The 23351-nt window shown below is 42.9% G+C and overlaps 1 protein-coding gene across 3 annotated transcripts in view; it reads right to left on the minus strand.

The window, feature by feature from the left end:
* Window positions 1-23351, minus strand: part of HUNK (hormonally up-regulated Neu-associated kinase) — a 59213-nt gene that overhangs the window by 28370 nt on the left and 7492 nt on the right. For all 3 annotated transcript variants that reach the window (XM_082045993.1, XM_082045994.1, XM_082045992.1), the window contains exons 2-3: window positions 10862-11154; window positions 1578-1633 (exon numbers count right to left, since the gene is read on the minus strand). In XM_082045993.1, the coding sequence (XP_081902119.1) occupies window positions 1578-1633; window positions 10862-11154 (349 nt within the window). The remainder of the gene's footprint in view (window positions 1-1577; window positions 1634-10861; window positions 11155-23351) is intronic.

A 23351-nucleotide genomic window follows, 5' to 3' on the forward strand; every position in this document is an offset into this window, starting at 1 on the left:
TACAGCATGAGCTGGCTGATATTAAATCTGGTTTTACTTACAGCAAAATTATTACTAATAAAGCAATCTTTATTTTTCTATAACATACCCAGCTGGACGGTGGGATTTAATTGCTTTGTTTTAAAATACATACTGTGTACAATCTGCTTTGCTTAAAACATCAGGCTGCAGACCTGAGGACAATTTATTTCAACGCTAGCAAGGCTACGGAAGATAGAACTGTCTCTTTTCTCTATTCTTCCCACACCACCCACTGCGAGGAGACCTTTCTATGCAACCGAAGCAAATGAAACTGCAGGAACAGTTCTGAAGTAATTTTTTGGCATGTGAGTTTTAATTGTACATGTATCATGTGATTAGGTCTGGGTTTGGATGTCAAGATCACATACTGTTGCGTAATCAAACACCCAATAACAGGAAAGTTATAGAAATTCTTTATCAGATGTTCGGATAGAACTGTTGCAAACCATCTGGTCTCACTTATCTGCTAAATCAAGATAATGGGTGGTATCCATCATTACTAATGAATGATTCATGGTAACATATCGGTATCCTCTTGACCCATAGCTGAGGTAATGCAGAGTTCTCTTTTGCTATTATTTTCCCAGAGTCGGCTGATTCGCTGCAGAATAATGACTAAAAGTTGTGGTAATATTTCCGAAGACTGAATTCCCTAGGTAAATTTTTAGTATTTCAGATTTCATTAACAATCCTCCTCTTGTTTGTCTGGATATGTATGTGCTTTATACATTACAGTGACTGCTCATTTGACCTGAAAGCTGTGTTTTTCATCACTTTTCCAATTATGAAACCTTTTGAAGAAAGTCAGTTGAGTTTTTAAGTCTGCAACCACAGACACTGCTGTTGGCAAAAGTGTAGGCATGGAGATAAATATAAACAGATGTTTCGGGGTTTTTTTATGAAGGGCATGATTTCTTTTCAATGCCCACATTAGCATTAATGGGAGTTACGCAAAGGCAGTGAGAGACTATACCCACCGATGATTAATCTAAAATGTCTGCACAAGTTGAATTAATCGAGCACTGCATACAACTGATACCCGAATACAATTAAGAGTCTAACATTGATTTTTTTTTTATTTTTTAACAGCCCTCTAAACCAATTTCGTATTGGCTGCTGGAAACAAATTTAAAGAATATAAATATAGGACCAAATTTTGCCAGCTGCTAAAAATGTGTGTAACTCCCACAGACTTCAGCGGAAGCATATGCATATGGGGGCAGAATCCTACCCTCAGTAAATAAGAAATTATGAGGATAATAAAATAAATGACTTCTGTGGTATCAATCCTTTAATTCTTTACAAAGTTCCCAGTTTGAATATGAAACCTGTTGGTTAAAGATGAAGGATTATGCCCATACCCTGATAAAGCTGAATTATTTGGAACATTTTTTTCACAAGATGCTGTCAGGAACAGCTTGATTGCTATCTATGCTCTCCCAGCTCCTCTCCGCAGCAACATTAGCAGTTGTCACATGGAGGATTATGAAGTCTCAGAAACTCTCTGTATATAACTACCAATTTTAATTACTGGAATTGCCAAACTGGTTTCATACCAATAAGCTTGATATTGTTGTCTTCATCTAGCAACAGATTTTCTATCTTCAAGTCTCTGAAAGAAATAAAATATTTTGAGTGAGCCTCCAAAATAATGAAGCAACTTATCGTCACTCTCATCAGTGTATTTACAAGATTCATATATAATAACACGTATAATGAAAGCAGCACACACAGTTCCACATCCAGAGCAGAAAGCCCCATACACTGTTTCCTCTCCAGAATTACCAGTGCTTTCATACACAGTTTCACACCTATTCTTCAGGCACAAAATAACTTTATAAACATTTGTCAGTACATCCTGTACTTAATCAAGTTCTTCAAATTTCTCCCGTACTTAAAAATTTGCAGAAATGTTATACATTGGAAATATTTCAAATATGTTTTTGGAACTGGAGGTCACTTTCTCATCACTCTTCAAAACCAAAGGCTCTTCACTGGCTGCAGCTGAAGAATAAACCTTCTTCTGCAGAGATCTGAGGACTCAAACATCTGGTTGTTGTCTACAAGGGAGACCAGACTCAGCCCTCCCTGGTGATGAGGCACCCAAACTCCCCACAGAGGTGGTCAGCACTGGTACTCTCATATGCTAGAGGGGAAAAATGAGGCTGCAGGATTGAAATGATTTGCCCGATGCCATCCAGAAGGCCAGTAACGAAGCCAAGAGAAGACGTCACACGCGCTTTCTGAGTGCCACGTTAGTAGTTTCTCCACTGTGCCATGCTGCCCAACTCCACAGAGCCACTGCACGGAGCAGGGCTGGGACCAGTTTTGGGGGAGAGAGGATAAAATTGTGGTGTCCCCCTACAAGATGGCCAACCCTCCTTCTGACAAGCATGTCAGCACATTGTTCACTTCACATGTGCCCTTTCATCATTAAACAATGAGGTCATGCTTTCCTAAATCATGTTCTACCCAAGAAAAATATCCCAGAGGTTATGCCTCCAGACCAAACAAAAACACCCCCGAACTCCAAACTGTACAGACCAAGCATTAAATAGAACATGAAGAAATCATTTAGGTTGCTACATTACTTGTCCGTGACTTCCGGCAGTTGGCTGTGTCTTTATCACAATAATTATTTTCCCTATCCAGAAATAAAATATTTCTAACAAATAGCATGCTGGGATTGCAATAGCTCAGATGGGCAGCAATGCTTCTCCCAGCATGCTTCGGAAAAATCTGGATAATATAGCCATCAGCTATAATTATGGGTAGTCGGTGACATCCATGGTATTTCGCCTTTGTAAGGCAAAAGGAGTAATGAAGGATGTCTCTATAACAGATGAAAATATAAGGCTTAATAAAATAAGACAAGCCAACCAACCAAACCAAACAAAGCACTTTCACAAGAAAGGATCTGGGAAAGAAAGCAAAACAGCTGTGACCAGCTCTAAGCCTTTCCTAAATGCTCCCCTCCATTGCATTTTATGCCCATGCTGTGTTTCAAATCAACCTGTGGCAAAAGACTGCTTGCAGGTAAGATGCCACTCGCTTCATCAATACAACCACAAGGACCTTCTTGGAATTGAACAGATGTTTCTGCACCCCTGTGTGCAATTCTTGAAGATTTTCTTTCCTCCACATGTAAAAAGAAATAGGAGAAATACTACATAAATCTACTAAAGGAGAGTATTTTGCAAATTTGAGGTGTTCAGGGGAGATATCCAGCTTTCTTTGAGTGTCCAGCCAAACAGCAGGCTTCCTAACGAGAGGATTGTGTTCTGTGCTCAGTGGTGAAACACATCAGCAACCGTCCCCTTCACAGAGAGGTAACGTAACTCAGCCAATAAAGCAAGAGACAGGAGGAGGGGGTTATATTCCCTCCTCTGGCAATAACCCAGTGTGATGACTTGAGCAAACCAGCCACCTTGAAAGTGACAGCCAGTTTCAAATATCACAACAGAGATGGAACCACGCTTGGCTGCATTATGACCAAGATCCAGCCTACAAAGGGCCTGCTTTCCAGCCCTGTTCCTGCAACAAGCACTGGCTCCAGACCATGCACCCCATGAGCCCAGCTGGAATCCACAGCACCCCTTCTCCTCATCCACAGGAGACTCCATGTGTCATGACGGGGCTGCAGACCCACCACCCTGTGTCCTCCAAAGGGAGCTTCTCTTGCAGGACAACCGCTGCCACTGAGAAATGGCCTGATACAAGGAGGATATGCCCTGATGATGGATCCAGACCAAGCCACTTCTGCTTCCCTCTGCTGCCAAAAAAGGGCTTATTTCTTCAAGTCTCGTGCCTTTATTGCTTGCAGGTGAAGGTTTTCACAGGCAGTATGGGAAAAAGGGAAAAAACCATAAATAAAAAAAACTAAACTAAACTGAAATCAACACATGGAGTTTCAGCCCATACATCACAATGCTCAGTATGATGTCTCAAAGCAAGAAAAAGGACCATTTGGAAGCTCTGAGTATATTAAACATTATCTAAGAAGAGGCAAGACTTTAAAAACAAAGGCAAGGGAATGGAAAGATGAAAGCTGTAAGTTGAGGAGAAAAGACACACAGACAATAGGAATAAGAAATGAGTGATAGAAGGGCTAAAAATAAACACAAGATATTTAAAAGGATCCAAAGTTAAAAAAAAAGAACCACTAAGGGTAAATGTTACAGGACATTTTAAAGCTATCAGATGAAAAAAAAAAAAGTTTAAATATAGCCTCAGTATTGACTGCAATCAGACCTGGTTAATTAAAGATGTTTACCCATATGCTTATTGCAGATTTGCCAGTAAGTGGTAACTGATCTAATAGTCCATATGCACCACAGTTTTGTCAACCCATGTCAATAATAAAACACTTCTTTTCAGTGTGACACTGGGAGTTGGGACAACAGGCTTTTACTCCTTGATACAACCTAACAAGAAGCTTCCACATGGACCAGCCTTAGAAGCACAAAGCAAAAGCTGTATGAAATCAAACTAAAAATCCCCAGACTAAGCCATAGTTGGAGAACTGCTACTAAACAGATGCGGACCCTTGGGCGGGCACCGGGCAGGACCACTGGGCTGCCCCATCCCCTGCAGCTGGCTGGCAGTGGCGCAGAGAGGACAGGTACCTGCAGTCAGGAAGGACAGCAAAAGTGTAAATAGAATCTTCCTGTCTGGGCAAGACCCATGGCCGTCAGGACAGAAAGGCTATTCAGTAAGTACTTCAGGCAACTTTAACAACGCACCAAATTACCCTCTTTTTAACAAAAAGTGTAGTGGCATAACCCAATTGTATATCTGCTCATCCTACTGAGAGACAGGATCAACTTCCCCAAAGTTCCTAAATGCTTTATTATGTCAGTTCTATCCAATTCAACCTTTAATTATTTTTTACAAAGAGGGGCTTATCTGAGTTGCTGCTTTGTTTGAATGTATACATTAATTCATTGCAATGGAAAAACTAGCACCATTCCACCTGAAAGTGTTAGGGAACCCTGAATTTCATGCACGATATTATAAATGGTTTAACAAATCAAAGCAAACATACCACCTTATTTATTTTAGTCAGCAGAGGGTTTTGCATGTTTTTAATTGCTGCATGCTGCAAGAGAGAATGTGAGTTACCACCTATGACACACACAGCAATTGAAGTCCTTGCTGAAGTCAATGGGAAGACCCAGAGCACTGAACATCAATTGAACATCAGGAACACATGCTGGTCACTGTAGACTCAAAGGCCCTCACAGTTTTGCACGTGGTGTGCACTTCTTGGTGCGTTCCTGGAGCTGGACACAGCTGCTTTGTGACTGGAAGGACTGGGAAGAACTCCCTTATGCCAGCAGCACATGCTGCTGTGTGGCCTTGAGGCGGGCAGAAGAAATGCAGTTGCTGGAGACCTTCAGTTTCCCTCCTTGAAGTAAATCTGATCTTGTTCCTCACTGTCACAGCTCTTCAAACAACAGGACTAAAGAATTTTTTTTCCTCCCCTTAAGCAAATTTCTGGCATTCATTGCTGAAAAAACTTTAAAATATGCTTAGTGATTACATACTAAAGAAACAACAAATTCTACCTTTTCCTGAGGGGTTAGTTCTGTGATGCTGAGGGTTTCTAACTATGGTACAAGTTAGTCAAATCTATGAATAATGAAGACAGTCAAGAAAGATGAAGCTGCCTTTCCACAATGTGGAGAATCAGCATATATTTATGCCTTGTCAGCTAGTGAAGCTAGCAGCATGCAGTTAGCGTTCCCTGTATTTGAAAATAGGCCTTCTTCATGGGATGGTTTACAGAACCACAGAATGGTTAGGGTTGGAAGGGACCCCTGGAGATCACCTAGTCCAACCCACCTGCTAAAGCAGGTTCATCCAGAGCAGATCGCACAGGAATGTGTCCAGGCGGGTTTTGAATGTCTCCAGAGAAGGAGACTCCACAACCTCTCTGGGCAGCCTGTTCCAGTGCTCTGGCACCCTCACAGTAAAGAAGTTTCTCCTCATGTTTAGGTGGAACCTCCTGTGCTTCAGTCTGTGCCCATTGCTCCTCATCCTATTGTTGGGCACCACTGAAAGGAGTCCGGTCCCATCCACCCTTGAGATATTTATAAACATTGATGAGATCCCATCTCAGCCTTCTCCTCTCCAGGCTTGTTGGGGAGTTTGTTCTGCTGTAGGCGGGGCTAATTTGTCTCTGGCTTTGCTTAGAGCTCCCCAGACCACTTTGGAAACCCTGACTCCAGCCAGTGACTCTCATAAGCAACACAAGCCTGCTCCACCGAGAGAGCTACCCCAGGCTTCAGCTGTCAGCTTGGCGTGCTTTTGAAAGCAGCTTATTCGGTGCCATTGCAGGCATCAGACAGCAAAATTGAAGTTCTTGCATTTCACACTTTATGTCTTGTCTGGGGGAGGAGGGATGAGAAGGAAGGTTTTACCAGCAAGCAGCTGCAAAGCAGCAGTGGTTGGCTCCTGTCTCCTGCATCTGATTTGTAATCAGAGCAGCATAATGAAAAAAAATCACTCCTTGACTACCAGCCCACTTTCTAGCCCCATGCAAGAGCCGGGGGTGAGCTGCAAAGGTTGCAGAGATTTGGGTTCATCATCTCGTCAATACATATTTTGAAGGCTTTGTTATCAAAATATTGTTTATTGAGGCTGACTCTTCTATCAGTCACATCACTGAATTCAATGTGGATGCCTCTGTAAAAGAGGAATTCAGTCTATTGTCTTCACTAAAACAATGTTTAGTTTGTTTACAGCAGAGTACTCCAAGAGAGAATGCCCAAAGGTAATTTTAAAATCTGACATAAAATAGAGAGACAAACCAGCTTTGCACTTCAAAAGAAGACTTTGGTCTGTAGTGCAGGATCTGTCATAAATATTGCATCAGCAGCCAGACTACTGGCACTTAAAATTAATAGGATGGAAGTTATCAAAGCCAACATGTTGAAAGTAGCAGGTACCACGGCAGGAATCCTGTAGCACCCTGAGCAACTGGATCATATGGCACCACCTTACTCTGCTAGGGAAAGAGATTGTGGAAAAATATATAAACTCCGCTCAAAACCTCAGGTCTTTCAAGCTCCTGATCTGCTTTTAATTACAAAATGGCAGTGGAAGGTACAAATATGCTGCCACGAAGACAGAAAAAGGGGGAATACAGAAAGCTATCTTTGCAACCAATACATTATTAAATTCTTTTCTTTGACATCCTGACAGTAATTGCACTGAATGGGATTGAATTTTGTTAAAATTACTTTAAAAGGGTTGTTGAGAATTTCTTGTGGGATGCAGTGGCAAGCACCAAGGCTTTCACTTCATTTTCCCTGTTGTCCTTATGCTCCCCAGGGGCTTATTGTTCATCCTGCTTTTTGACAGCGTGAAGGCCTATGTAAACACCCTCTGAAAAGAGAAAGCTTCACCAGATACTGCCATTTGGGTTTGTTTTCCTTTGTCAGAGGGAAAGATAAATATTCCTACCTGATTCACAGCTGAGCTTGTTGCAAGTATATTTTTAGCCACCAAACAGCTCTTCTGATAGAGAGAATGAAACAAATGATTATATGCAATTATATATAGAATAGTGGCATTTCTTTTTCCAGTGAGCGGCCAAGGAGTCCTGAAACCTGGACACTCCTCACCAAAGATGCAGCTCCTGTACTCAGGAACGTGCAGTCTTCATCCATCATAGCAGATGAAATGTTTATAATTTGATATACACCTACACAGTCAAACCTGAGTATTTTTTGTTTTAACTTCTCTAAATAAATGAGGTTTCTTGAAGTTTTTTAATTTTAGGCTGTTTGCACATTGGTGTCCCTTAAAAGAGGTGTTTCCATTGAGTTCAGGGTCCCACCTCTTGTCCAGAGTGTTCTTCTGCCATGCCAAGTAAGTCATGACCATAAGTCATGAAGTTTACAGAATAATATTAATCAAATAATGTAATCAGATTTCATGCAACTTATTTAATCTGGCTTTTTTTCACCCTGAGTTATGGAACAGGACAAGTATTGTTCCCTGAATGATGCAGACAAAACTGCTGGTGACTTTCACAATAAAATAGCCAGTGAACACTTCCAATGTGAATGATGAAAGCATTTGGAGAGAGAAACAGCAGACTGCCTTCTGGCCTAGGATGCCATGTTTTGTTTCACACACAGTGAATGCGAACACCCACAGATCACCATGCAGATGAAAGTGCTGTTATTTTTACCTGTTTTAAAAATAACAACAATAACAACAACAGAACATTGCCATTTTATCCAGGGTGAGAATGAATCAGATTTCTGAACTATTTTTCCCCCTCTTCAGGTGCCGAACGAGTAGTCTTTTTAGAGTTGCCACAGTTAAAAGCCTGAGATGCTGAAGGACATCTCCTGGGGTAACTATTATTCTTCCTTCCTCTCTTGCTTGCAGAGAGTCAGAAGAATAAATCTGGATCACTCCAGCAGTGTTTTTCCTGCATCTCTAACACTGTTCTATAGACTTTGTTTGCAGAATAAGTCAAGACATTGAATGGTTAAGCTAGAGAAAATACTTCCAGATATACTTACTGCCTGTGATTCTGACAAATTTTAACAGTTTAAGCAGAACTGGACATGCTCATTATCTGGATGGAAGAATCCCAAGGATGAGCGCTGCACTGCGCTGCGATTTGAGAAATGGAGTGGATGGAGTACACTGCCGTTGGGGTAAGGATTAATCCAACACCATGGGGCTGGACCGAGAGAACTCAGCTGCCAGATGCAGCAGAGCGTATCAGTTATTTCCAGGGCTGCTTCCTCCCTCTGCTCATGAAGGTCCCTGGGCTGCACTTATGTTTGCAGAGGCAGCAGAGAGAAGAGGGGGTGAGGGCCAAAATGGCCTCGAGCACACAAGCATCCATACAGGAACTCATCTTCCCGTTCTCTCTGGACCCCAAAGCCTTGCCTTCTTCCCACAACAGTAGCCTGTTGATTCTAGCTTGTACCAAAAGAGCTATTTTAGTACAAAATGTGGGGTTGAATCCTCTCTGAAAAAACACACGGAATCAAAGCCAAATCTATCAACCCCCATAAGTGCTTTGGCCACTATGCAGAAGGCAAATTTTTCAGGGAGAGGAACTGCTGCTGAACTCAATACTGCTCTCAAAAGCCAAATGCATTCATCTTGCTCCTGCCTGGTTTTCTTCTGCCCACCTCAGAAACTTTGACCTTTTTCCTTCCTCTCTCTGTACGTACCCGATATCAATTGATCCCTTAAGGCAAAAAGTAGACTTTTTCCTTTTCTACGCTCCAAATCGTGGGGTTAATAATTTAAAGAGGTCAGCAGTTAAGCTGTTGATAGAGAACCTGCAGAATAGATCTGGTGGCTGCTCAAATATTTATATTGCAGTGGTACCATAAATTTAGCTCAAGATAAGACCTCAGTACACCTGAGGTTGTGTGCGCACGTAGCACCTATCCCTAATGGATCACAGGGAACACGCAGAGAGATTCAGGACAAAAAAATACAGTTTTCAGAGCACATGGAGTTCCACTAAGCCAGAGGCACTCAACAGCGTTACACAGCAGTAGGCAGTGCAGCACACAGCTGGGCACAGCTGGAGGAGCTGGCTATGGGCTGCCTTCATGCAGTTTGCAAGCTGCATACCAGACCTGTGGATGGGTGTGAACCACAGCTCTCCAGAGTCATACACAGTCAGTGCAGCCAAGGAAGTTAAGATTCAGATCCTCAAAAGCATTCAGGTATCTAGATCCTACCACGTGCCTGGGTAACCTAAGAGGATGGGACCTACACAACTTGCTCAGCATCACATGGGAAGTATGTGGGAGTCCAGACTTAACACCAGTTGGCCCAAATTTAGAAAGCAGAGCCTCCTTCTTAGACAAGACCCTATAAATACACCGAAGAATGGAAAAAGAGACATAGTGGCTCAGACCAAAGGTCCACCCAGCCCACCATCCCCCCTGTCTCCATAGCAGCCAAGAACACATAAGTCGAGAAAGGAACAGGGACATGCAATCCCATGTGACACCTCCACCTGTACTCTCCTAGCCTCTACCACTTGCTGCTCAGGGACTTCAGGCAGAGGTAGTTACTCCTTATTCAGCAACCCTCTGTAGACTTCTCTCTGATGAACTTGTTTCTCCTTGAGCCCAGGTAAACTTCACAGCATCTTCCTCCTGCAAGGAGATCCACATCCTGCCTATACACTGATTGAACGAAGGTCCTGAAGGAAGAAAGCGATGTATCACAACATTCTGCATCTCTCCTGAGAAGACACTGTGAGACGAACAGCTGCATACTCTGCATTGTACTGCACAGTAATCAAACTTGTGAGGTCCTGTGGGGGCAATATAAGCAACAGAAAGAGCACAGAAGTAGAAGCAAGGGACTTCTGTGGTCCCATTCAGGCTTTGTCCCAGCTGTGTCACTGCGAGGCTTTGGGCAAATCAGTTCATCTCCCCATACTGTTGTATTTCCACCAGCAAAACAACAGACACAACCACCTCCTCAAAGAAATAGTATAACGATTCATTAGTTAATGTTGGTACAGTGCTTTGAAGAGGCAAAATAGTGCTACTTGCAGGAAAAGAGTCCTACTTTTGGAAAGCACAGGCTTATCTTTAAGAACATGGAGTCAGCACAGCTCCTGTGTGCTCACCTGGAGTCACACACTTATTTCGATGCTTTCTGCAGATACTTTCTGACGTCTACAATACGAGCATCTAAACAACATAATGAAGATTAGCCGAAAAAGCTGTCAGGAACATGTTTTAATAAGGAACACTCCTTAACATACAAATAAATGCCAACATACCACTTAGAGGCTCTGAGATAAACTTTACCCAGAGGGGGGTTTTAAGATTACCTGTGAACTACTCCTGCCCGGTGAAGATGTTCAACTGCCAGGATAAGCTGCCGGATATATTTGCGCGCTTCGTGTTCCTCAAGCCTTTTTTTCTCGTAGATCTTGTGCATCAAGTTGCCACCAGGGCACAGCTCCATGACAAGGTAGTAGCTGTTTTCAGTTTCGAGTATATCCAGCAGCTGAGCAATATTTGGGTGGCGGATCATTTGCTGGATCTGCCCTTCCCGTCGCAGATTCTTGGTGACATAAGTGTCCTTTTTGGCTCTTTTCTTGTCAATTACTTTCACTGCCACCTAATAAAAAAACAGAGGAGAGGGGATTGTTAGCAGTCACACTGATGATTTATTTCTCTAACCTTGTATAAATAACATTTTAAAAAAAGAATCAAAAATCTGTCAGTCTCAACAGATACACCACTGTTTCAGGCACAACGGCCCAGGTCAGTGAGATAGCATTTTTCCAGAACCACTGACAATTTCTCTCTATTCTCTTGTATGATGACAGACAAAAGTTATTCAAGGAAACAGGTAACAAAGGAGAGGAGACAAACCATTAACCATACCCAAAGAGCACACTTCATACTGGGAATTTATTTTATCTATTTTCCCAGAAAGTCTTCAAGCTGGTGTTTACAAGTTTTAAGCGTAATTTTTGGCTTTTCCTAGCGTTGGATATACGACTTGAGATTATATGCTTCCATGACAAGTTTCTTAAAATATAGCCAAGTGTTAGTTTTGCATGATTAAACAGAATAAAAACATACTATGAAAAACAAAATAATTTTTGTACCACTCTCCTGGCACGTTTCTTTTTTCTCTTTTAAAATCTACATGAAAGATGATCTCCTTGTGACGTCTAGAACCGAGCAACTCCGCAAAACCCACAAAGGCTAAACTTTCTTTCTTTAATGCGAGTTCTCAGTGGCACACCTGCTCACAGCTGTCCAAGTCAAATGAAGCCCGTCATGAAAGTGCATAATAAAACTAAGGGAACTCTGTACCACAATCTACAACACAGCACATGCTAGTGCCTATCCAAGTGCTTTCCATCTCCTTGTTCTTGCAGAATGCCACATGAGAACAAAAGGATGAGACTGGCTACAATATCACTCTGTTCTACACTTAAAAAATCTGGTTCCTATTATTGTTTTAATGGATTGACTAAATCAGGGGCGTCAAACTCATTTTTACCAGGGGCCACATCAGCATCACGGTTGCCTTCAAAGGGACAAAAGTAATTTTAGGACTGGATAAATATAACTACTCCTACATTTATGAATAGGAGTATAATATACATATAAGATACAATAAAAGTACCTGCCTTTTTCTGCCTGAAATTTATAGACATTTATTGAGATTTCTTATTTAGATTGGGTGCGGCTGACAGATTGGGTGCCCCAGACAAAGATTTAACAGCTTGTGCCAGGCTGAGCAACAAAAGGCTCCATGAAATCCTCCTCCCAGGCTCCTCATTTCCTCAGAGCTCTGCAACAAAGGGAGTTCTTCACCACACACACCCAGACCCACAGCTCCCCCATCGTTACCCAAGTGACAGCTGCTTGTTTGTCAGGATTAGAGTGGGGGAAAAGTGGTGCTTGGCATTCCTGCCTGACGCTGAATATTACATGATGTGAATGAGTCTTCTTTGCATGGGTACAGTCCCAACAAAACCACAGAAAATGCCACATCTGCCCCCCTAGACAGAGGCACAAAGATGCTGCACCCACATCTTTGCTGTCTGCCTTGATTTGGCCTTGGAGGAACTCCCACATTACCTTACTCATACAACGAGAAGAAATAACAAACGTGGGGAAAACCTCAGAGTTTTATTTACCCCAGCCTTAACACTCAGACAACAGAACAAGCCCAAAAGGCTTCCCTCCACCTCCAGCTCATACATCATCCCCCTCATGGCCGATGAACTAGCTACTCACAGCAAACTCACTTGCAACTATGGCGAACCCTACCGTGACAATCCACAGCACTGCGGGCTGGTGGGCTTCGGCAACAGGGAGACAAACTTAGTCAAAATGTTTCTGGCTGCCTTCCTGGCTTGAGAAAGTGCCAAGCACACAACAGCCCCCGGCATGACTAGCCTTACCTATATTTTTTTCTGCAAGCAAAGGTTAAATTAGCGAATATTTTTGTTTTCCTTTAGAGAACAAAAACCACAAAAAATACGGTCTGGAAATACGATAACAAAAATAGATCCATACCCTTTGACATGAATGCCCTGGAATCAAAGTCAAGTTTCATCAGCAGAGGAATTGAAGAATAAAACCACAGGTGTTGGGGCTTCATAGTCTGTGCTAAGAGCCAGAAGTCAGTATCACTGGGCATGTTATTAACTGGATATATTTCTGCTGCTAAAAGATCATCCTGATTAACTACCCTTGATAAAGAGATAAGGCTGAACACCACACACAAGACAGCCACCTGGGTGAAGCCCTGAGCAGCATCAGACCATAAACACCTAGAAGCTGCATTCCTGACTAGTCACATTAAAGAAAGATCATTTAGTCATAAGATAAAACAACAGGTAAATTGGAGCTTAACTTCACCATTTTTGAAAGCCCCAGGTGATTCACCAAGGAAACAGTCTTAAATTAGTATGTTCTTCTATATAATAAGGTAGAACTGAGAACATACAGGCTTGCATGGATTATTTAGGCAGAAAACCACAGAAGTCATTCTGGTGAGGACAAACAAATTCATGGGTTACAGAAACATGAGATGCCAGATTGTTTGCTGGCAACACCACACAATGTCTGCGAAAAATTTTTCAAAAAAAAACAAAAGAAAAAAAGCTGATATTTTCCACAGCTGCAGGATACAAAACATGGAGTATTAACAGTATGGTGCAGTAATCTGTTACCCATATCGATAAGTCATCCCCAATTCATTGACCAAAAAAAGCACTTTACTACACACGTACACATCTGCTGCCCAGGCTGAGCACAGCTGCGGAGATGGGGCAGTCAACTGAACCAAAAAGACAGAGCCAACTATGTGACTACCTGATGACTTTTTTCTATCACAAAGAATTAGCTTTCTGTGCCTTAGAGACAAATTTTCTCCTTGATTTTGACAGATACTTGGTCAGGTATCCTACCTATCCCACAAGACAAGCGAAGCTGCTTTCAGAGCCACCCCTGACTCCAAGCTACCTTGCTCCCCTCAAGGCCTCTTGCATCAGGTCTGGAGAGATCCACCAACACAGCTGACAGAGCTGACAAAAGTGGAAACGACAGTTTTGTTTTGGCAACAGCCTTACACAGGGGAAAAGAGAAGAGTGAAAGACCAGGCAAGGCTAGGACAGACTTGCACATCCCACAGCACGTAGGAAACCAGCTTCATGTGATATTGCTTGCTCCTGGGACAGATGCGCATGGGACTTTGCATCCTCTCCCAGGTCTGTCCTGCAGCACAGGGCACCCCGGAAAGATCGCAGAGAGATGCCCACCCACTCTCCATCTCAGGAACTATTGAAGAGCCAGAGTCTTTAAAGAAAGCCCTCTGTATCTATCTATCTGCCTCCTTGTACTCACTGCTGGTGAGGCTGTACCTTGAATACTGTGTTCAGTTTCGGGCCCCTCACTACAGGAAAGACACTGAGGTGCTGGAGAGAGTGCAGAAGAGGGCAACGAAGCTGGGAAAGGTTCTATGTATGCATACACCTGAAAGTTTCTATTCCTTCAGAAGAAAAATGCATTCAGCAGAGAAAACACTAGATGTTAGATAACCATAAAATAAACGCATTTGAGCTTTCACAGCCTGCCCAAGACATGCCAGTTATTTAGTCTTCCTCTCCCAAGTTTCAAGCACAGGCTCTTTGTCTCTGCATGATGCTTATCTCCTGACTTGCATTCTTGGCCTATATTGGCACAGAAATAAAAAAATAAATGATAAAACAAGTAATTACTCTGTCAATATGTTGCGACAGTGGCTCTTGACATTGAACACTTTGCTTTTGGCTAAACCTTTGCTGTGTAAATAAATGAATGGTTTAGGTTATTCTGTGTTATGAGATACAAAGATGAGTAATAGGACATATTTTTGGTTCCTGAGTCCTAGAATTATACTGTTGGAATGAATTACTTTCCCGAAGTTTATGGTGTGACACATCATATGAGCAATTGCTGCTTTTCTCGATCGTTGCACTAAAATAGTTCAGGTTGGGCTAAAGCACACTGAAGCAGAGGTGAGGGGGAAGCACAAGCACCCCTCTTCTCCCCAGATCCTTGGAGGAGACAGTGACATTGGTTACTGAACCAAGCAGCTAAAACACCATCAGCAAATACAGGCACGTGTCATCACCCAAACAAAGGCACACATTTGACACACACGGGCGGAGGATTTTTGCCAGCTGGTGTCTTAGGAGGGTTTGTGAATCTGCAAGAGAGAGAGGCGGAGGGGTGGAGCTGACTGGCACCAAACTGCACAAAAGCAGTCACAGCAAGGCCCTGAGAAAAAGCAAGAAGAGACAGTTTAAAGGACCAAACGTTGCCTGGAGAAGTCTGGGAGCCAGGACTTCGGTTGCTAGATCACTGCTGCATCCAGAGAAAACACATTTGCATCCTCCTTGTAAACAGTCATGCCTTGACGTATGAAATTGCAACAAAGCATGGCAAGTGGCTCACACACATCCTAAGGATGCCCCAGCGTAGCATCCATGTGCCCATGCAAGAGGCACATTTCATGGTGGGCAGCTTGCCAGATCTATGCCCCGACAGCAGGACAAGCCCACGGCAGGTCTCCCTCTACCTACCTTTCCCTGGTGAATCTCAAGCTTCAACCAGTTCAGATTCCACCTGAATAAAAACCACGTAATAACCACACGTCCAGCAGCGACTTCAGTCACACGATATGTTAGCAGTCAGGAAACCCAGGTCTGAGTTCAGCTTCGGGTTTCTTGCTCGCCAGATCTGCATGTCTTTGCACAGGCTGTCTCTTGGCAGAAGGAAACACCTCAATGGCAGCAAGCCCTCCTGATTGCCAGAAAATGGGTTTTTGCAATGGCCTGTTTGCCAAGTCGAAGCTAAGATGTTTTGAACAATACATCAGATGCTTGCAATAACATCTGGAAGAATAACTTCATAGCAATGGCCCTGCCTGGCAAATAATGTCATAACATGTTTAACTTTACAGAGAACAGAAGACTGCACGTGACCTTGCAAAATCAGGGTATGACATTTTGAGGACTTTTTAAGAGTTTTCTCCACTTACCCAACCACCTGAATTGTTTCCTTCTGCAATTTCTTTCCTAACTTTAAATAAGAGGAAGGCAGCTCCTGCAGAGCTCTGCCAAAGGGAGCTCCAGCTGAATTGAGAGGAAACTGGATTGAATAAGAATCCAGCAAGCACTGTGGGATTTGGCCAGGAGAACAACACAGCACAAGAGAAGTCACTTCAATTACTGAAGGGATTATTCAACTATTGGAAGGACAACCCCCCTGCCTTTTTTTTTTTTTTTTCTTTTTAATTCTCCTCCTCTTTTTGTTTTTGCCAGAGTCTACTTCTGGCAGACCTGCTGGAGATGATGCCAAGCCAGGCAGCAGTGCTGACTCCCAGCACTGTCCGGGGCCATGCGAGGCCTGGTGCACCCTGACCATTCAGATGAAGTTCAGAGCTGCAGGCTACAAGGTGCAGCTCAGGGGACGTCAGTGGAAAAGCCTGAGACTTGGATTTCTGAACCTAACTTTGCTGTCTGGTTTAAGTCTAGCCAGGAGAATGAGATGAAGAGCCAGACCAAGTATGCAGTTTATAGCCATCGTTAGTGCAAGTCCATCTCTAGCTCTTTTTTAAGTGCCCAGGATGACTTATTCAATGAATTCCTTTTCTTTTCTTCTTTTCAGTGTCTGGCATCACTTCTAGCTTGCTTTGTATTTACCACTGTTCTCACCACAAAAATCTGAGCTTAGTTTTCAAAACTGGCTGGTGATTTCGGGTGGCCAATTCAAATCATATTAAACAGACCTAACTTTGAAGCCTGCAGAGTTGTCAGCACAGTTCTGAAAGCAATCCCTTCAAAGGTATCTCAGTTTGAGCAACGAACCAGCTTTTCACCACTGAATCCAAGGATTAGAAAATGCCAGCTTCATTCACTGGGTAGCATTTATTCTTTCCTTTAGCTGTTACAGATTTGCAAATTTTTACAGTAGAGCAAAGAAATATTTTTTTATATAGCAAGTTCCAATATTTTAAGAAATGAAGCATTAAAAAAGGATCACCCAAGCAAATGCATATCAGGAAACAATAAACTCTATGCCTTCAGAAAGAACCACACACGTCCCACTCAGGACAGAGAGAAATCACAGCTCTTCTGTTAGGTCCATCAGACATAGATGAATCAAAACACCATGACAGTAAAACAAACTTAACTTTCACCATGGGACTAAACACAATGAAACTGTTAAGAAAGGTAAGATCCTTGATGTTAGGCATTTGCCAAATTATCTTGTAGCCGATAACCACCCAATTCAGAGAAAGCCTGAAGAGGCTTCCAGGTCAGCATTTTTGGTGGGACTCCCTTTGGCTATCCTGCTTGGATTCCCAGTTCTCTAACAAATGTAAGCATCCTATTCACCTTTCAGGAACAGCTTTCAAAGAAAACCACAGAGTACTTCTGAAAGTATCACAAGAAGGTAACCACTTGCTAACCCTTCTTACGGTTTAGCCATTTACTTCAAGGAAGCCAGCAATCCTCAGTTCAAGAAGGGCCCCTCAGTTCAAGGACAGGGAACTGCTGGAGAGGGTCCAGCGCAGGGCAACAAAGATGATTAAGGGAGTGGAGCACCTCCCTTATGAAGAAAGGCTGACGGAGCTGGGTCTCTTTAGTTTGGAGAAGAAGAGACTAAGGGGGGACCTTATTAATGCTTATAAATATATAAAGGGTGAGTGCCACGAGGACGGAGCCAGGCTCTTCTTAGTGGCAAACAATGATAGGACAAGGGGTAACGGGATCAAGCTGGAACACAAGAGGTTCCACTTAAATTTGAGAAGAAACTTCTTCTCAGTGAGGGTGACAGACACTGGAACAGGCTGCCCAGGGGGGTTGTGGAGTCTCCTTCTCTGGAGACATTCAAAACCCGCCTGGACATGTTCCTGTGCGACCTCACCTAGGCGTTCCTGCTCCAGCAGGGGGATTGGACTAGATGATCTTTTGAGGTCCCTTCCAATCCCAAACATACTGTGATACTGTGATACTGTAATCCTCCAAACCCACAGCAATGTGCAAAGGCAGACTCCTCCACAAGAATAACACCTGTCCTACTTATCAAGGAGAGAAAAGAACCACCATTCAGTGATGGCCATCTGATACCTTTTATATTTACCTTGTATGCTTGCTACAAATGGAATACGGGGGACAGAGGCTGACTTAAACATGCGCATGCATGTGCACATACATGCACTGTGAAAAGGCTGCTCAGTAGCTATACAATTAGAGATGCATTGAGGTTTTACGTTAAATGAAGCAGTACCATCTTCTTGCTTCACACTGGAGTGGCGATGTTCGGTCTGATAGTTTTTGTATCTGCTCTTTGTAAGACAGCTGAATATATAGTTTTTCTTTTGGATTTGACCTGACATAAGTGAAATCCACAATGAAAAAAGGTAGAGAGGAGGCACTTCTGCTAAAGTATTCTCTTTTTTTCTGAGTCTCTGACAGTGTAAGCCAAGAGTTTTGAGCTTAGTAATACATAAAACCAGTTGCCGTAGACAAGTACAGGATAAATGTCTGAGTAGGCAGGAGGCCACTCTCTGTTAGCAGGCTAGACAGAGTCAGGAAAGCTTCAGTGCCTGAAAGAATGTGAACTCTTCTAAATAAGAAAGTAGTTCTGAGTAAACTCACTCGTATACTTCAGATTCAAGGTGGCTTGAAAAGAAGGAATTAAATCGCTAGGGGATAAAAAAAAATATAAAAAATTTAAAAATCTTAACTTACCTACAACCCAAAGACAACAGTATCCAGCAATGCAGAAAAGGATTCAGGAGTACTTTAGATAAGCAAATGAACATAAGCTCTCTTGATGCCACAGCCAACTTAAACATAATCCCTAAAAGCATAAGCAGGATGTATTTGTTAAAGTAAGAAAAGGTATTAATTACACCTGTCCAAGGCACTGGGAACTATTATTAGATTACTGTATCCAGTTCTGGTGCCAGGAATTAAAAAATAATGTTAAAAATTTGGAATGAGTTCTGAACAAAACTTCAGGAACAGTTTGAGGTCCAATAACTGTTTGTCGTAGTAACTGACTGAAGCTCAAAATACTTAATTAGGAGAATGTTAAGTACTGACTTGATCATTTTCTGCAAGTACCTACATGAGGAAAAGATCTCTGATAACAGAAAGATCTCTAATCTAGCCAAATAAAAATTAACTTTGCAAAAGGTAGATTGGGCAAACTCAGGCTATAACCATGATACATGTTTTTTAGGTGTGGTGAAGTAATGATAGAAACATCTTATCTTACTGAGATGAATGAAGGTCTTGAATTTTCCCCCCCTCTCTGAAAAGTAGGCAATAGATCAACACAACATTGATACAGATACTCCTGAAGAGAATACCAGGGCTCATCTTCTATAGGAAGTCAGGCCTTATGATTGCTGTGAACCCTTTGGGCTTCAGTGCCTGTGTACACATGCGAAGGGTCTCTGGCCCTGGCAGAGAGTGGGGGGACAAGACATGACACAGAATGGTGGGGTTCGACCTTGGCAAGACACCCTGGGAGACATCAGCAGTCACATCAAGGGATGTATATTTTACAGGCTCTCTCTAACATCCTTTATGGAGCTCCTCAGCACAGAAGACAAAGTGTCACAGAGAGTCATGCAAATATTGATGCTGCTGCAGTCAGCCCAGCTCACCCACGAATCTGCTGCCTACTGTATCAGCACAGTCAAATTAGTGCTTCCACAAGGAGACAGAGTTTTAACGTGTCGAGGCACTGTTGTTTGTAAGGACACACTATGGAGTTGCTCACACTACTCTAAGAGCAAAGACAGACCACACAAAGGTTTTAAGGCTGTCAGTATTGCAAGACTGTGTCCACGGACTCCTCAGGGCTTCCTCACACTCTCCCTTAGTGCCCTTCCACATGGTATGGCATCCTCTGTATTTCTGCAGCTCTTCCTTCCTTTCCCTCTTACTTCAGTCAGGAAGGAAGGAAACAAAGCAGAGCCAATTGCTGATTTAACACATGACTAATGCCTTGTCTGATGTGGTCCATTTCCACAGAGCAGCTCAGCTTCACTGGAGGAAAGCTGTTCTTGGCCAGATTTCTCTTCAATGTGCTTTTTACTTCACATAATATTTATGGCTAACTTCACACCATACTTCATGGGCAACTATTGTTATCCTCTCCTGGACATGCTTCTACACTGCTGCTTCCATAAAGCCAGCTGTGCCCTCACTCTCATCTTCTGTTTCACTCCCTTTTCAAGAAACTGAAAGAAAGACATATTCTTATCTGCTAGTGTCTCTGCCACCTGAAATGGCCAGACCTTCAGAGCACAGGGACCAGCAGGAGATGGTTTTGAGGCAAGGAAGATGCCATAATTCTGGCCCTACCCAGCTGCTCTGAACAGAAACACCCATGAATCACATTTTCCCTTGGTGCTGTATGTCCCAAGCAGCAGAATTTTTACATCGCATGGATGCCACAGGGTCAGAGCACAGCCCAGCAGCCTGAGAAGCAGGAACCTGTGCCGCTACAGCACAGCCCCATCCACAGGAAGGAACCCATGGCTCGTCCTGAGTGGGTCATGGAGGGGATCTATCTTACCTTTGTCTCTGGCAGAAAGAAACCAATTTCAGTGACCTTCCAGCACTCTCCTGGGCAGCCATAACTGCATCTCCTGAGGGACAGGAGCATATTTTTACCTCCCTGGCCTCTAAATTTATCTACATAAGTCAAGAGAGATTACACAGAGACTGATGGAAGCAGTGGCGGCAGAAAGCCAGACAAAGAGATACGTGAGGATGCACTAAAGAGGTTCCAAAAGAAATCCTTACAAGCTTGTCAAAACCAGCCTCCAGGCCAGAGACATCCCCTGCAAGGAGAAAGTGTGTTTACCTTGCCATTTGCATGTGAAATATTCATCAGCTATCACTTTCCAAATATGAGCTGTTTTTCAGAAAGGGGCTGTTCATAAGGCAAGACTGACATGCTGAAATACCGCCCAGTACTTAATGTGAAAACTCTTTGAGCTCAAGGTACGACCAGCTAACGTGACAGACACTTTTCAGGGCCTGTCACACAGGGGCATGGGGATCCTGACGTGTAGTCACTGCAGCAGATGCAGAGCAGCAAGGTCCTTACTTCACATCGATGGAAGCTGATGGCTGCTCACAACCCCTCACAGAGAAGGCTGGCGTGAGAACTGCTGGAAAACAGAGGTCTTCTCCACTCCCAACATGGCCCTGGTGAGCTGTCAGGACAAGAAGCAGCCACCAGAGCTGAAGTACGGTTGATGCCTTGGTCGCAAACAAACCGTATCCCATCTAGCTGTTTCTGATAAACCATAACTTGCCTTCCGAATGCTGAAAATGTCTTCTGTCACAGTGAAAGGGATGAAGATCTCAGGTTACGCGTGGGGAAGCAAAAGCAGAGGAGCGAGACCAAAAGACATTCCTCCAACACTGATCCCTATGGGAGAAACCCAGCAGCTCATGCTGCTTCCCATTTTCCTGATCTCGGATTCATAATGTGTTTCATATTAAACAGTCCCCGTTTCACATTTTAGTGATCAAATGCAGAACCAGACTTAGGAAAGACTAAGTGTCACTGATTTAAAGTGCTTTAATACCAATACAGCTGTATGGCTTTAAGGAGTAAAAAAACCAACAAACAAAAAGCAAACAAAAAACCCATAAACCTACAAAGGAAAACAACAACAAAAACCCAAGAGCCACTGCTTTTCAGGCCCAGGTAATACCCTCTCCTTTGTAGTGATTTAAAACACAGTCAATAAAACATTTACAACTGTTGGGAGTCAAGAGAAGGGTGTCTCCTATCAAGTTTTTTATATATAAATAATATGTCCTCTCCCTTAGCTCTGTGGACATTATTCACAGAAAATAAATTTATTCCCTGTAAAAAAAAAAAAAAGTTTCCATGACAATCTTCCACAACAGGCAGAGAGCAAAGGAACTTCATTATATATAACTTATCTTTTTTTATCTCTTTGTTGCAATGATTTTTTTTCATAGCACTAGTAGCACTAATCTTGCACTGCAAATGAGAAGAGCCCTGTTGGACTTAGCATTAAAGGTACTGGACCTAAAGCTCAGCAGTGCCATAGCAGAGCAAAGCACTGACAGAAAATGAAACTTTGGTCAGGGCAGCACCAGTTCTCTGTTCTGTTTTCGCAGGTGGTCTCCTTGGGAGGCCATGGTAACTCCTCCTAGACTCTTTCTGTGAGGATGAGGTTTGAACCTGCTCCCTGCAAGCACCGATCCTAAATGCAGATCAACAGACAGGTTTTGCAGGGATTCACTTTATCAGCTTAGAAACAGGTACCTCCACCCTGGCGTGGGCCCCACATCCATGCTTGTTATGGTGGCCTCTCTTTTACTCCTGTAAGTCTTACTGGAAAAATCTACCCGGTTTTCTTCATCAGCATGACTTCCATTAGTCCACCAAGAACACTGGCACCACTAAGTTCATACCCTCAAGACTGGCCAACAGAAACCCATCAGGGAAGCACAGCAGAATTGAGAGGTTTGAATTTTTTGCTCTTCAGCTTATCTGAAAATAACAGCTAAACCAATCTGGAGTTGAAATTATGCAAAGTGTGGCTAGATGCCAAGCAGAAAAGTACTTGAGATGGTCTGAATCTAGCCAGTACTGGTTTGCTTTGGTTTGGTTGTATCCCAGTCTGCTAGGTGAGCACCAACACTGCAATCCACCTAACTCTTCTTCTGGCTGGTATCTACCTAATCATTGGCTTGGGACAGTTTTAGATGCTTCTCCATAACCTTAAAGAGTACCATAGACAGCATGTAAACTCTCAGCTCATTTTTCTATTGTTCATACAACACAACAGCTCTGGGTTTAGGCAGACTATCACGATTCAGTTGCCAGAAGGTTTACCACACCATCTCACGACTGCTTTTCTTCTGGGGTTATATCCTTGTGACAAATCAGTGCTGCTCACTAATAACACCCATTTTCCCCAGTGCAGGCTAACAAATAACTCACAAGGGCGGATGAGCAAAGACGTCTAATGTGTTATGTCCACCGAAAAGCATGAAGCTACGGTAGCATTCTCCACCTCATTGGCGGAAAAGGAGACATGGCAAACTGCAAGATGTAGGAACAAGACATAGTTTAATTACCAAGACATTTATAGGTAACACATGCCTACAAAAACAGGCATACAGCTTTACGTATCATTAAATATGTTAAAAATACAAAACTTGCAAGAACAAATATAAGGATCCAGATGTGAGCAGCGCATAAGAACTACACCTGGTATCAATTCAG

This window comes from Streptopelia decaocto (assembly GCF_964273445.1).
Source record: "Streptopelia decaocto genome assembly, chromosome: 1".
In the NCBI taxonomy this organism is placed as follows: Eukaryota; Metazoa; Chordata; class Aves; order Columbiformes; family Columbidae; genus Streptopelia; species Streptopelia decaocto.